Genomic DNA, 14,182 nt, shown 5'->3' with positions numbered 1-14,182 from the left:
GCTGAGCCCCGTGCTGCGCCCCGGGCAGCATCGGCCCCCTAAGCCTTTTCATGGCATTGTCAGGGCGTTCAAACCAAATTTTCATGCTCGTTTTTCTTCGCCGGAGAGCTACAAATTGTAAAATTGACTTTTCACCTCGTCTGCGGCAGCAAATCTGTCGCTTTTCTCCCCGGCTTTTCCAAGGAGGAGAAGGGAGGAGGGGGGGTGGGGTGGGGGGCAGAAGGGGCACCCGGGAGAGGGGTTTGGGGATGGGGGGGGTGGGGGGGGTGTCTTTTTTTTTTTTTTTGGAGGAGGGGGCTGGAAAGTGCAGCGGGAGGGTGCCCCCTCCTTTACCCCCGAGGGGAGCGCTAGCGGCAGGGAGCCCCGGGGGGCGCGGCGGGGGGGGGCAGCCCGCGGAAGCCCCGCAAGCCGTCGGGGGAGGCGAAGGCGCAGTCCTCGGAGGTGGCCGGGCTGCTGGGGCCCGAAGCGGAGGCGCAGAGCGAGGGGGGGGCCGGGGAAGAGCTGGAAAGCCACGAGCCGGCGTCGCTGCCGGGGCTGGGGGGAGCGGGGGGGCCGCGGCAGGAATGGGGAGGAGGGAGGCACTGCTCGGCCAGCCGGAGGGTCTCGGAGAGGGCCCAGATGTAGTTGTAGGCGAAGCGCAGGGTCTCGATTTTCGTCAGCTTGGTGTCGTCGGGGAAGGTGGGCAGGACGCTGCGGAGCTCGTCCAGGGCGGCGTTGAGGTGGTGCATGCGGTTCCGCTCCCGGTCGTTGGCTTTCACCCGGCGGCTCCTCTTCAGGGTGTGCAGCAAAGCCTCGGTGCGAGCCCGGCCCCGGCCCCGTCGCCGTCGCCGTTCCCTGGGGGCTCCGGGGGGCTCCGCGCCGCTGCTCGCAGCCTCCGCGGGCATCCTGCGGGAGAGAAGCCGGGCTCCGGTCACTACGGGGGGGGGGGGGAGAAGAGAAGGGGGAAGGTGCCAAGAGGCTGGGGAAGGCGTAAAAGGGGTAGAGGGGGTAAGGGGAGGGAGGAAAAAAATAAATCCCAGGAAATCGAATAACCCAGGGGAAGGATGGAGGTGGGGGGGTGCTTGGCCCCGACGGCACGGCAGGTGCTGCTTCCCCCGGTACTCACATGGCAGCAAGGCACGTCCCGGGGCCGCTGTTAAGCGCTAACGGCGTAAAATAATGATAATAAATAAATAAATACTGATAATAATAATAATAATAAAAAGAAAACACGCACGGGAGGAAAATAAATAAATAATAATAATAAAAAAAAGCGAAGCTCCTCGCTGCAGGGGAAAGCGAGGGCGGCCTTCAGCTCCTCGGCGAGAGAAAAAAAAAAAAGGAGAGTTAAAAAAAAAAAGAATAATAAAAAAAAAAGAATAATAATAATTAAAAAAGAATAATAATAATAATAAAAAGAAGAATAATAAAAAAATAAGAGTTAAAAAAAAAAGCGAGCGAGCGGCGGAGAAAGGCGGGGCTGGGGGGGGGAGGAGGGCTGTTGGAGAGGGGGGGGGGGGATGTGGGCCACGCGACCGCTCTTGTCTTTGAAGTGCTGCGGGCAGCGATCCGCTCGTGTGAGCGGCGGCTTTGGCACACGACGGCGCCGCGGCCCCGTACTTATAGCGGCGGGCGGACAATGGCCCCGTGGCCGCCCCGCGGGGCCGCGCCGAGGCGGCAGGTCGGCCCCGTGCGCCGCGCCCTCCGGAGCGTGCCCGCAATTACCGCGGGCAGCCGCGCATCTGCCGCCACCCCCCCGCCCCGCCGCCGCCTCCGCTCCCCCGCCCCGAGCCCCCGCTTTTGTCCCCCCGAGGGGGTGGCCCCAGCCCCGGGGGTCCCGCTCCCACCCCGCCGCCCGCTTCTGGCCCTTGGGGGGGGCTTAGTTTTAATCTCTCGGTCAGCCCCGTGCTCAAAGTTTCTTGGGGTTTTTCTTTTCACCTTGCAGATTTTTTTATTTTTTTTTCTGCCCGTCGAAGCGAAAATGTTGTGAAATGGTAAAGGTTCAGCTCGAAGCAGGTTTGTTTTTTTTTTTTTTCAGCACTGAATGTCTGGGTATTCTTTGGTTTCTGTGTGCTTTGCTTCGGGAGAGCTTATTGCAGGTGCTCAGAAAGTTACAAACTCCACATTAATTTCATTTTACGAATTTCAGTGTTTCTGAACGTGTACAGACGACCCTCTCTCTGTGGATACAAACGACCAAACAAAAAGGACCGTGCTGGTTTTATCCTAAAGCTGCTATAACTGCTGCCATCACCACGAAGTGCCCCGTTATCACTGTATCAGGCACAGCTCCGGGAAGATCAGTCCTAGAAGTGTCTGATAGGTTTCCTGGGTCTGACATCTGGCTTCTTGCACCCTGTGTCCCCGTGCTGTAAGGCAGCACTCAGGTACTTGGCTCCCTGGATGGTTTTCAGTTTCACCATCCATTAATAGCCATTTTTAGACTTCTGTGCCTAAACTTCTATTTATTCACATAATTTCCCCTGACATTACATGTAGATTCATTCCCACTTCTGTAGGATTTTCTCCTATGCCTTTGATAAATGGGGAAAACTGACAGCAGAAGTTAGTGTCTTTATCTCAGCATTTTAATTTCGTAGCCACTGTTCTTTGGCTTGGACCTGAGCGAGCAGTTTGCTGATTGGGGTTATTTCTCCTGCTTTCCACCCTCCCCACTTTGAGACTATCTGTGACACCAGCAGACCACCACAAACAATCTTCTTTGTGCTAAAAAGATCACTCACAGAAGTGAGCAGTCCGAAAAGCCCTGGGTGATGAATATTAACGAGCCTCAAAACAGAAATACTTTTCCAAGGGCCGAGCTTGCAGGAGCAGCTTGCTTGGTGCTTTTTACCATTTTTCTGGGGATACGGACCTCAGATGCACAAACTACCCAGGCAAAAGCAGGGCCTGGCTGTGCTGTGCAGGGCCCGAGCCCTTTCCATCACCAGACCTGCAATCCAGCTGATGTTTTTAGGGCCCGTGCGTACCTAAATGACTTTCTGCACTAAGCAGTTCCACTCCACTGGGCGACTCATGTCCTTAAGTGACGGCACGATCACAGGCCTCGGCCAGCAGGCAGAGATCTGTGGCAGAGTTTCCAGCACAAACCAGGAGAAAGTCAGAAGGGGCAGAAATTTAAAGGTTATGGAAGCATATGGCCAAAAATGTTAAACTTTTGTTAGCGTGCACTTTGTATACAGTGATATAAACTCCGGTGTTGTCTGCAACACTTTTATTGCCTTTTGTTTAGGTGTCTTTGAGCAGTCAATAGTTTATTCATTAAAATGTTTATGATTCCCTAGAGTTTCACAGACTTTGGCACAACCGATCACTTGTCTGAAAGTTTGCAGTGAAAGCGCATTATTCATTAGTCCTTATCCATCATTTGCAGTTTGTCATTTGTTATTCTCTTGTTTTAAAAGTTTGTGCTCCAATCAAGGAGGGGAGAGAGCACCATGTGTCTCTGTGATCAGTCACAGCCATGAATAGCCAGCGCTGAAGTGAGTGTTTCACAAACAACCCATAGGCTGAAATTTGTTTGCATAATCTATTCACTGAATACTTATGAATAACGAATGCATTCACAGAACCAGAATTGTTTCAGGAAGCCTTCGCAAACAGAAAGAAGTGCTAAATATCTTGGATAATTTATTCCCGATGAATAATTCAACCAGTCCTATCGCAGGCAGTCTACTAATTTTGCAGATAAATTATTCAGCCGATGCAGATAATAGCTCCTACACCTTATGGGCCTGCTCCTAGGGAAGTCAGCTGCCAAACTTTCACCAACTTTTCTGGGACTGGGAAAGAAAAAATCCACAAATGGAGCACAGATTGTGTTCCCAGCACCTTGCTCGTGGCCATATTCTGGCCTTTGTCCTTTGATATCAGACTCTTCACCTTGATGTAAGGGGAACTGGTCTCTGATAGACTCGTAGAGGTTATTAGGTTCGTATTTTGAGCTCTAAGGATGCCTGCCATAAATATGTTGTCTGTTTGCTTTGAGACACATTGCTCTTAAAAAAAAGGGGTAGAAAGAAGTGTGAAGTGGCTTTTCTGACTGGGGAACTGGTAGGAGCACAGCTGGATCTCCCCACATGTGCCATGCACTGGTGGTCTGGCGTGCAAGGTGCCAAAGTGGTCCCTTGAGACTGGAGGGAAGTGTCACGGGGCAGCTCTATGCAGCACGTTCATCACTTGTGGGGCCCAGTGTTGAGTATGAAGCTCACTCCTCTACCTGCCCTTGGTTGATGTGTTGCTTCTGGCTGGAATCCCAAAGGCTGTGAGCTGTGGAAGGATTGGGAAAGGCTGCTGGAGAGGTGCCGCACGGCTCCTGTGCCCGGATCTGCTCTGAGTGTGCCACATCCAGTGGCCGCTCAAGGAGAGGAGCCCATGCCCTGGTAGGGGCTGAGAGCACCCCGTGAAGCTGCACAGATCTCTGGGTTAGAAACAGGCCTTGCATTTCCAAACTGACCAGAGCTGTGGGGATTAGAGCAGGGAAACACACAGCTCACAACACAGCTGTGCCTGAGGTGGGAATGTGCCTCTGAGAAATTAGAAACTTTGCCTTTTTTTTTTTTTTTTTTCAAAGGTTTAGGACATGCACAGATGCAACAACTCACCAAAGTATGTTTTGTTACATGAGGGCTTAAAATAATGTGGTGAGGAGCATCAGAGCAGTGTGTAGAGCAGGCAAATGCCACTTTTGTGCTCACAGTTTGACAGCATCACCAGAGTGAGGGGGCAGAGCTGCCTGCAGAAGGTGCTCGGTCTGAATTTGGAGACGTGCCGTGGCTGGTGGCTGTGTCGTCACCCTGGGAGCAGGGAGCTTGAGGGGGAGCCTTGCAGGAGCAGAGGGAAGGTCAGGGTGCCCAGGTCGCTGCCACAGCCCCATTAGGACAGCTCGGTGGGGCTGTGTGGGCAGCACAGAGCGCGGCGACTGCTCGCAGGGACGGATGGACAGGACAGACGGACAGACAGAGCTGTGTCCTCCGGGAACGAGCCAGAGTCAGCTTACAGCTCACAGCTACCGGAGGGTTCAGGGGTTCACACACTTGCTGCAGAGCCCTGCCAGCCTGTGCTGGAAGGGTCTCAGGAGGTGATGTTAACCCCTGCTGCAGCAGTGACTGCTTCTCCTATAGGTGAGAAACAGCCCTGGGAGCAGCTCCAGGGCTCTTCCCGAGGCTTTATTTAGCCTCTTTCCTTACCTGCCTCCCCAGCGTGAGGCTTCAGGCCATGTGCTGGGGGCACTGCAGGAAGGGCACTGGGTGCTGGGGGTCCTGGCACAGCACAGCCGGCTCCATACCAAAATCCTACACAAGGGGCTCAGCATAGTGGGGATGTCCTGTCTGCAGGTTTCAAACGTGTGATCCAGCTTCTTCTTCTTCATCTTCTTCCTTTTTTTTCTTTTTTTTTTTTTTTTTTGGAAGGGGGGGGTGGTAGGTAAGCGATTGTTCCCTGCAAGCACAAATGTATTTTGTTTGTTGTAATTAAAATGTTTTAATGAGACAACCATAAAATCAACCATTAATTATTTTTTTTCAAACACTTCTGCTTCCTTTTGAGCTAGGTCTATTTAGAAATAGTTTAGAGAGTAGCCTGCAGTTTTATTCTTTCTCCGGTATTATACACAGGAGTGGAGAAGTCATTTATAAATAATTACACAATGTTTTGGGTCTTTGGGTTTGTATAATATATCAAAGCGATTAGTACATGCATTGTTCCATTGTAAATGGTTTTTTTCCCTTCCTTTCAGTTTCACTTGCCTTGTCTTCTATCTAAACCTTTTTCGTGAAATCCTTTGTCTTCCTCATTCTTTTAGCTTGTTACAGTGCAGGGACATTCTTCTTATTCAAACACTCACAGCATGAGCAAAGAAAGCTACTTCTGTCGCATCTTAAGTTTTACCATAACTTTCTGGCATTTTCTTTTCTTCCAGTTTTCCCAGACTACTGATAGGGTAATGAAGAATTATAACATACATCAATTATTGGTGCTCACGGTGTATTATGCTCCTGAATTCAAGGGGAGATAAAGAAAAAAAAAAAAAAAAGCCCCACTTTCTGTGGTTTTGAGGCACATGAGAGAGGACTCGGCGCAGATTATTTATAACATCTTTTGGGGCATCAATTATGTTTGACTCCTACAACCACTTCCTTGTCCCACTGGTTTTATGGCCAGAAGGAATCATTTTTGTGTGTGGTAGCTGCGGCATTTAACTCGTTTCTTTTATGAGGAGCCCAAACAATGCATCTTCGGGCCAAACAATCTATCTCCCCGAATAATAGCCCAAATGTCAGTCAAGCGCCCGGCGCTGGGAAATATATGATCATCCTAACGGGAGATGGGAAGAAAGCGTGGGGCTGCAGGGCTCAGCCCGGGACCCTGGTGCTCCCCCCCTTTTGGCAGGGGCACCCCCAGGCTGTACCCAGCATGGTCCTGAGCTCCAACAGCCCTAATCTGGGGTCCCAGTGATCCCAGAGGAAAAGGGCCGGACCCTGGTGGTGCGGGCGTGCTGCCGGGGCACGCTCCCCTCCTGGCCCTCCCCAGCCTCCCGGCTACCACATTAGCTGGGAAAAATGAGATTAGGATGTCACCCCCGAGAAACGAGCCCTTTTCTTCCCCCCACCTCATTGTGCCAGAGGTTTTTCTTCTCTTTTCTCCCCCCCGTCCACTTTCCCCCGCCCACAAGTCCCCCTCTTTTGTGGATCTGTATTTTGTTAATTGAAGCTCGAACACTTATCCTAAAAGAAAGGGACAAAATTCACTGACCGCGGTGCGGATGAAATCCCCCCGGCGATGTGCAAAGCAGCAAGATTAATACATGCTGGGATGCTCGGGTTTTCTTTTACACCTTTCACATCAACAATTCTGTTTAGGAGAAAATTTGGCTTTTCCTTTATTTTTTATTTTTTTTGTCGTTCTTTATTTTGTATTTATTTATTTTTATTTTTAATTTTTATTACAGAAAAGATAATGGGGAGAAAAAAAAAAAAAAAAAGTGCTGTAGCTGCTGGGTGGAATCAAGCCTGGGCTCTGGGGTTGGGGAGGATGCTCCGGGACCACCGGCAGCCCGCGGGTCCCCACCGCCCGCCGGGGGGGCTGGGGGATTTGCTGCCATTTGCATAGCAGGTGTTGGGTCCCGGGCCTTTCTTCCTTAAGGGAGTTTTAATACGGGATAAATTACCAGGAATTAGGAGGAGGCAGGCGACAAGAAAAGCGCTCGTGGGGTCTTCTCCCGGCCGCAGCGGGGGAAACTGAGAGAATGGCTAAAGACAAGGAGAAAAAAAAAACCAAAGCTGGGGTTTTTGGGGGCTGCGGGCAGCTCTCCCCACTTCACCTGGCAGTGGGGTTTGAATCCCGGAATGCCACAACCCGGAGGCAGCAGGAAGATTGCTGGCCTGAGGATCTTGGAGTCGGAAAGGTCTGGAGAGGGAGTTTAAAATGTTAATCCCGGCATAATCCCTTCCCTGGCATTGTACCGACACGGGCTGCGCCCGCAGAGAATTGCCGGCTTCCTTCCCTGGGGTTCAGGGCGGGAGGGGCCGGGCTTGGAGCCCCCCCTGTGCATGCCTGCACCCTCTGTGCACACACAGGAGCACAGCACACCCGTGTGCATCCCCACGTGTGCGTGCACACGCGTGTGAACACGGGCACACAGGTGCATGGGCACAGCCATGAAGTAGGATGAGCAGGGCGCGGAGGGGCTGCACAATCCTAATTCCCCCCTTCCCCAGCAGGAAGGCCAGGAAGGACCAAAGAGCCAGAAAACACCCCAAGAAAGGATCCAGCAGCTGCATCCCACAGCCTCTGAGGGTTTTTATTTTGCACTCCTGCCTCTGGCCATAGCTAAGGGCAAGACAAATGCCTGAGAGCAGTGATGTAGCCCGTACTTTTTGCTCACATGCATTTTGCTCACAAAATGGGAGAGGAAAGTCAAGCCACAGGTGGTCTCGTGGGGTCCTGATGAAATTTTCGTATCACACCTAAGTCCTTGCTGTGCTCTCTCAATTAGAGTACAAATACGTTAAAAAGGAAATAGTAAAAAAAAAAAAAAAAAAAAAGAAATGTTTTTATATTGAGTGGTTTTCAAATACATCCACCCTCTCATTTCAGGTAGGAAAGATTTGCCTCTAAAAATAATCATCTCTCTCTGTTTTTATAATGATTATCTCAGTAAAATTTTTATGTGGCTTTGAGTGCAAGCATAAAATCTTCAGAGTGAGAAAAATTGACTTAGAAGAGCTTTTTTGTGTGAATACCTCCCTGTGCATGTAATGTCCAGCAGGCTGTGTCAGCCTGCAGTGCATGTCCCGCTGGAAGCTGCCTCTGGCTCTGAGAAAATACAGCATCAAGTGTGAACACTGCAGTGCAGGAGCAAACCAAATGTGAGTTTTAGAAAATGTCAGGATGAAATATTTGGTTGCTTCTGAAGGAGGATGCTTCAGTGACAGCACAGTGAAAAGGATGCACCAACAGCTTTTAAAGTAACTCACTTTTTTTTTTTTTTTTTTTTCTATGCAAACACATCTTTTTGAAGGATGTCTTATGGCTTTTCAAACAAATTTCATTAAACTTGGTCAAAAGCAAACGGTGAACAATTTGGAGATCTGCTCTGCTTTCTAGAAGGTAAAGGAGTGCTTTGCATTGGCTTAAACAGCCATTTAACAGGGCTGCTTTGCAGTTCACTACCTTAGTATGAGATGTGCAGAATATCTTTTAATGCTCCTGTTCTTCAGGGACAAAAATACAGGTTTGAGGATCTTCAGTTCTTGCTTGAACCCTCCCACTGTAAGCATTTGTAGCGAGGGTAGGGGATTGGTGTTGCTGACACTGGCAGCTGAGCACCAGCTCTTTCAGTATCTCTTTGTGATAATCCCTCCGGGTGTATATATAATATATACACTTTATATAAATATAGTGTTAAACTGCAAGTATAAGAGCCCTTGGCAGCTCCCAGGCAGCACACTGATGCTGGGTTTGCTGGGACCAGTACTTACAGATGCAGCTGAACTGGGCACAGTGGGCGGCACACGGGTACCCACAGGTATTTTAGTTTTTAGGGTATGCATTAGGCCTGTGACTACTGACCACGTTTCTACCAGGGTAGCTGCAGTTTTTGGGTCTGCTAAGGTGTTTTAGAACAGCTTGAAGGTGTAAAACACTAAAAAAAAAGTATGAATTATTAGTTATAGGTGCCAGGAAATTAGAAAGACAGTGGAGGAACATGGTGAAGGAACAGCAAATGTTGTTTCAGGTGAGTTTTTCCTGGGGTTCATGCAGCTCCACAAGCAGCTGAAGTCGGTCTTGGCTGGTGTGTTTCTGCTGTGCCTCTGCTGCAGGGATGCTGCTCACTTTTCCGGTTCAAGCATGTATTAAATTGCATTAAATTCCACACTCACAGATAAATAGTCAAATAAGTGCAGTCGCTAATTATCAAGTGAATGTAGCACTTGAGACTATGGCCTTTCCTTGGTTTTAACCCTCCTGGAGAAAGGCCCAGAGGACTGATTTTTTTTCAGAGCAGGATTAATGCACTGCAGATCTTGATCCTGTTTCCATTTACTCTGGTGGGAGTTCGAGATAACTTCTCTGCAGTCAGTGCAGCCAAACTTCTCCAGAACAGCTGCCAGAGGTAGGAAAGACTCCGAACCTCCTAGCCCACTGTGCAAACTGCAGAGGGGACCCGGATGTGGCTGCAAAATTATAGAGATGTCCTTTACAAGATCTCTTCTTTATTACTTGTGTATTTTTTTGTGTGTACAGGTGGTCACTATCCCAAAGAGGTGCCTTTTTTCCCCCCAGAAATAAACAGAGCATTTTGTTATTTTATTTTATTTTATTTTATTTTATTTTATTTTATTTTATTTTATTTTATTTTATTTTATTTTATTTTATTTTATTTTATTTTATTTTATTTTATTTTATTTTATTTTATTTTATTTTATTTTATTTTATTTTATTTTAAAATATTTTCCAGCCTTTGGTGTTATGTATCGTGATCAACCTGTCAGTGACCCCAGGGGATCCCCGGGCTTGCAGGTGATGGATGCGGCCAGGAGGGGGCAGCCCCTACCAAGCCGCGGGGCTGCGGGGCGAGTCTGGTGCCTGCTTCCAGTAAGGGCGGGGAGCCCTCTGCGGCTTCTCAGAGCAAGGGAATTTTTTCATTTTTATTTTTATTTTATTTTGTTTTATTTTATTTTATTTTATTTTATTTTATTTTATTTTATTTTATTTTATTTTATTTTATTTTATTTTATTTTATTTTATTTTATTATTTTACCACTCTTTGCTTTAGAACCATTTTTTTTTTTTTTTTTTTTAAATCCCTTTGATTTCTATTGCATTGAACTTCTTCTGCCAAATTTCTTGTCGTTGCTTGTAGTGAGTTCTAGGAAGGATTATCCAAAAAAAAAATAAAAAAATTCCATGCCTCATCTCTGTGAGAAGCAAGTCACTGCAGAGTGCAGGGATGAAATTCTAGGAAAACAGGAAAAAGGCTTTTTTTTTTTTTTTTTTTTTTTTTTTTTTTTTTTTCTACAGGGAAACAACACCTTTCACTTTATGTCTCAGATTTTTGAGTTTGATCCTTTCCAGGTTCTGTGGTTAATTAAGATAAAAACAATTAAGTCCCCAGGCAATGGCCCTTGGCACCTGGCCATGCCAAGACACCAGGGCGGTGCCAGTAGCACCAGGAGGACTTTTGGGCTGGGAGTGGGACCCAGTGCACTGGCACCGTGGTCAAAATGAATGAGTTGAGGTCAGATCCTGTTGCTCTGATCGGTAATGATGCTGATTTTTTATTTATTTATTTATTTATTTTTGAGCACTGTGCTGGTTTTGTCCTCCTTCATCCCATCCTTTTCCCCCCCTCATATTAGAAGAAGCTTCCCAGGCATGATAAACCCAAGAAGCTTTTATTTTATTTTATTATTTACTTTTTATTTTTTTGAAAAAAAAAAAAAGTTCAATTCGACACCTTTTCTATATTGTTGGATTGCTCTTTTTTTTTTTTTTTTTTCTTGATTCCTTGACTGTGCTCCCTTGGGTGGTGGTCCTGCCCGTGGCCCGAACTCTGCCCTGCTTATCAGGTGCAAGTGCTTTCTGCCAAAACTCACCCCAAGTGCCTTCAGACTCACAAGGCATCCCGAGGAGGTCCTGCTGCCTCACCCCTTAGCTTCGCAGAGCCTGGGCAGGAGGCAGTGGCTGGGTGGCATCGCTCAGGGCCACGTGTGACAACTTCACAGGGATTCCTGCAGCAAAGAACTGGATTTCCCTGGCAGCTTTCCTTTAGCTGTTGCACAAAAAAAGAGAAGGAACACCCTGCCAGTCACTTACACATTGAACTGGAGAAGTAGCACTTGGCAAACTGGTTCCTGCTGGGGAGGAGCGGTGCCTGACTGGGAATTACTGGTGGAAGAAGGGAGCTGAGCAACTCCAGGTTCACTCATTTTTCCTGAGGTATTTGCAGAAGTGCTAGGTCTCCCCGAGTCAGAGAAGAAGCTGAAGTGAACCCCAAGAAAAAACTGTAAATGGTGCAATTCTGAAGGTACTAGAGAAGAGTTTTTATGCAGCACAATGAAATGGGCAGGAATAAGGCAGAAATGCCGAGGGATAGAGACAAAAGGCATTTCTTCCGGGATTACAAGTGAGCTCAAAATTGCCAAAGTCTCCCAAAAACAAACCCCAAAAACTACTGTAACATTTCTTCTCCTTTAATAAGCTTCTTTTGCTGGGAGTCCTGAGTGTTCAGATGTAGCACTGAGAGCGCCTAGTAACCCAACAAAGCTCCGAGTGGTGGCTCTGCAGCGAGGGCTTCTTTTCCTTGCAGGTTTCTAACCATGAAAAGACACAGGGATCAGTTGCTTCGGAATCCTTAATTAAACACAACAAAGAAGGGCAATTAGAGCTGCGTTTTGCTTCTGTCATCCAGCAAATCTTGCAAGCCTCAAAATCCTTTTCTTGCTCGAAGATTTATGATGGGAATAAATCATAATTACTCCTGTAATTATCAGCCTTAAGCAAACAGCAGCAGGCTTTTTTTTTTTTTTTTTTTTTTTTTTTTTGAGGTTCTGAAACCCATCCAAAAGGAATTCACTGACCTCTTTTGTTTTGTGGGAAGAAAAACAAAAACACGGGTGTGGTGATTTTTCCCAGGCTTTGGCTGCCTGCCTCCCTGTCACTTCGTGTCGTGTCGTGTTGTGTCGTGTCGTGCACAGCTCCTGCTGGGCTGGGTGCCCTCCACCTGTGTCACCAGAGCAGCCTCTGCCCAAGGAGCTGGTAGTAGAAACAGGCAGAAGATGAGAGACAAATCAAAGGGGAGATGAGTGCTTCACAGAGGTCAGCAGGAGCACCAGAAATCCACCTGCCACTCATCCTTTCTAAGATAAATGTTAGTGCACGTCTATAAAACATTTTCTCCAGGGATCTTGGCTTTATTTTGATGGTTGCTTGAAGGTGTGCTTATACCCAGCAAGAAGGAGCAAGTCGTCCTCTTTAGGCATTCAAGGTGATAGCATGATTTTTTTTTTTTTTCCTTTTCTTTAACTGTTGGGAAGTTGGGCAGTCAGGTGTGAGGACACAGAGTGGATGCAGCACCTGGGGAATATCAGCTCTCCTGGGTCCTGGGCTTGCTAGGGAGGAGGCAGCAGCAGGGGGAGAGATGTCAAAACTGGCACGATGCCATGGGACATGGCCCATGGGACAGAAACTGTGGGTCTCTTGGAGGATTTGGGGCAGGCTGTTTGGGAGTGAGCCTTCCCAGGGCTGTGCGGTGAAGCAGCACCCTGTGCAGGTGTGGTGGCTGTGGTCCTGCAGGTGTGGTGACAGCCACTTGTCCTAAGGGCCACAGCATCCTTAGCATGCACAGCAGGCGAACACACCTGTGTGTAAGCATCCTCTGAGCAGCCCCAGGGCTGGAGGTGTCCCCAGGCTGGCTGAGAAAGCTCGGGGCTGCCACTAGATGTCCTTTCAGCCCTGCTTTCCTCTTTCCTCCAGCTGCTGGCCCAAGAAAAAGCAGGGCTGAGCCCCTTCCCAAACATCCCTTGGGTCTTGCACAGTGCTGGGTACTACAGGCTCACAGGAATGGGGGTCTTTGGAAAGAACCCCAGGGCCAAATTCTGGGTTTGTGCTGGGTATAAACACTTCAGCACCTCTAGTGTGACCTGAACACGGCTATGGCATCGCTGCCTAAACGCCACTGATTGAGGTGATGGCCCAAAGATGGTCACTCGGCTCTTTGCAGTTTGGGATCAGAGGGAAACCAGTGAATGACAGATGGAGTGTTCCTGATAGAGCAAACACAGGGAAAGTGAGAGCTACAGACCCCTAAAATACTTCTATCTCCATGTGTGACCACACGCCTCCCACTGAAGGGAACAGGCTGAACAAGCAGAAATCCCAGCATGAGTGCTCTGACGGAAAATTTACAGAGTGCTGAAAGTGAGAGCCACCCTGAAATGAAGTCAGTGCGGCTGAGGCTTTGAAGCAGGCTGCCCAGCCTCCTGGATCCTGAACACAAACTCATCCAAAAACAGTTTCCCTGTTTCCAGAGGCGCTGAGCAACTTGGTGTCGGTGAGATCCTCAGATGCTGTGTGCGTCTGGATTGAGATGCCTCATTTTTAGGAGCTGGCCTCGGAGGGGAAAAGAATATCAGCAGGGTGCCGAGTCCTGGGGGTGGTGGGTTTCATTCCCATTTGCTCCTGTTCCCACAAATTGAGGAGCTCATGGGGTGGGGGCACAGCAGGAACGGGACCAGCCCAGAGACCGTGCCGTCCTGCACACATGAGCCAGCTATCGCCTCAATAAACATTTTGGCTATTGCTGACCCAGAGCGTATATGAGCAAGTGAAAGGCAAGTGGTGAAAGGATCTGTATAACATTACTAATCCCGTGTAGTGCGCTTGCTGAAAAGGCCAGGCAGGTCCCGCTGCTATTGTGTCCTCTCCCCGCAGCTGCTTGCTTCACCCTCCTGCTTTTATTGAAATAAAACCTGAGAGCGCTGCTCCTCAACCGGTGACACCCACGGCAGAGGGCAGAGAGGGACAGGGGCACCAGGGAGGTCCCTGTCCCCAAGGTGGGGATGACAGGGCTTTATTTTTCAGCCCTGAAGGGCAAATATGTGGCTTATGCATAGGGGAGGGGGATGGACAGGGCTCCCGTGGCCTCACGACCTGCAAATCTGCTGGGGGAAACAAAGGC

The 14,182-nt window shown here is 48.6% G+C and overlaps 1 protein-coding gene across 1 annotated transcript; it reads right to left on the bottom strand.

The window, feature by feature from the left end:
* Positions 1–347: 347 nt before the first annotated feature.
* Positions 348–884, bottom strand: NEUROG1 (neurogenin 1). Its single transcript, XM_032196634.1, has one exon. The coding sequence runs from the start codon at positions 882–884 to the stop codon at positions 348–350; it is 537 nt and encodes a 178-aa protein (XP_032052525.1).
* Positions 885–14,182: the final 13,298 nt, after the last annotated feature.

This window comes from Aythya fuligula, chromosome 14 (genome assembly GCF_009819795.1).
Source record: "Aythya fuligula isolate bAytFul2 chromosome 14, bAytFul2.pri, whole genome shotgun sequence".
In the NCBI taxonomy this organism is placed as follows: domain Eukaryota; kingdom Metazoa; phylum Chordata; class Aves; order Anseriformes; family Anatidae; genus Aythya; species Aythya fuligula.
This window is presented reverse-complemented; position numbering and strand designations above follow the sequence as displayed.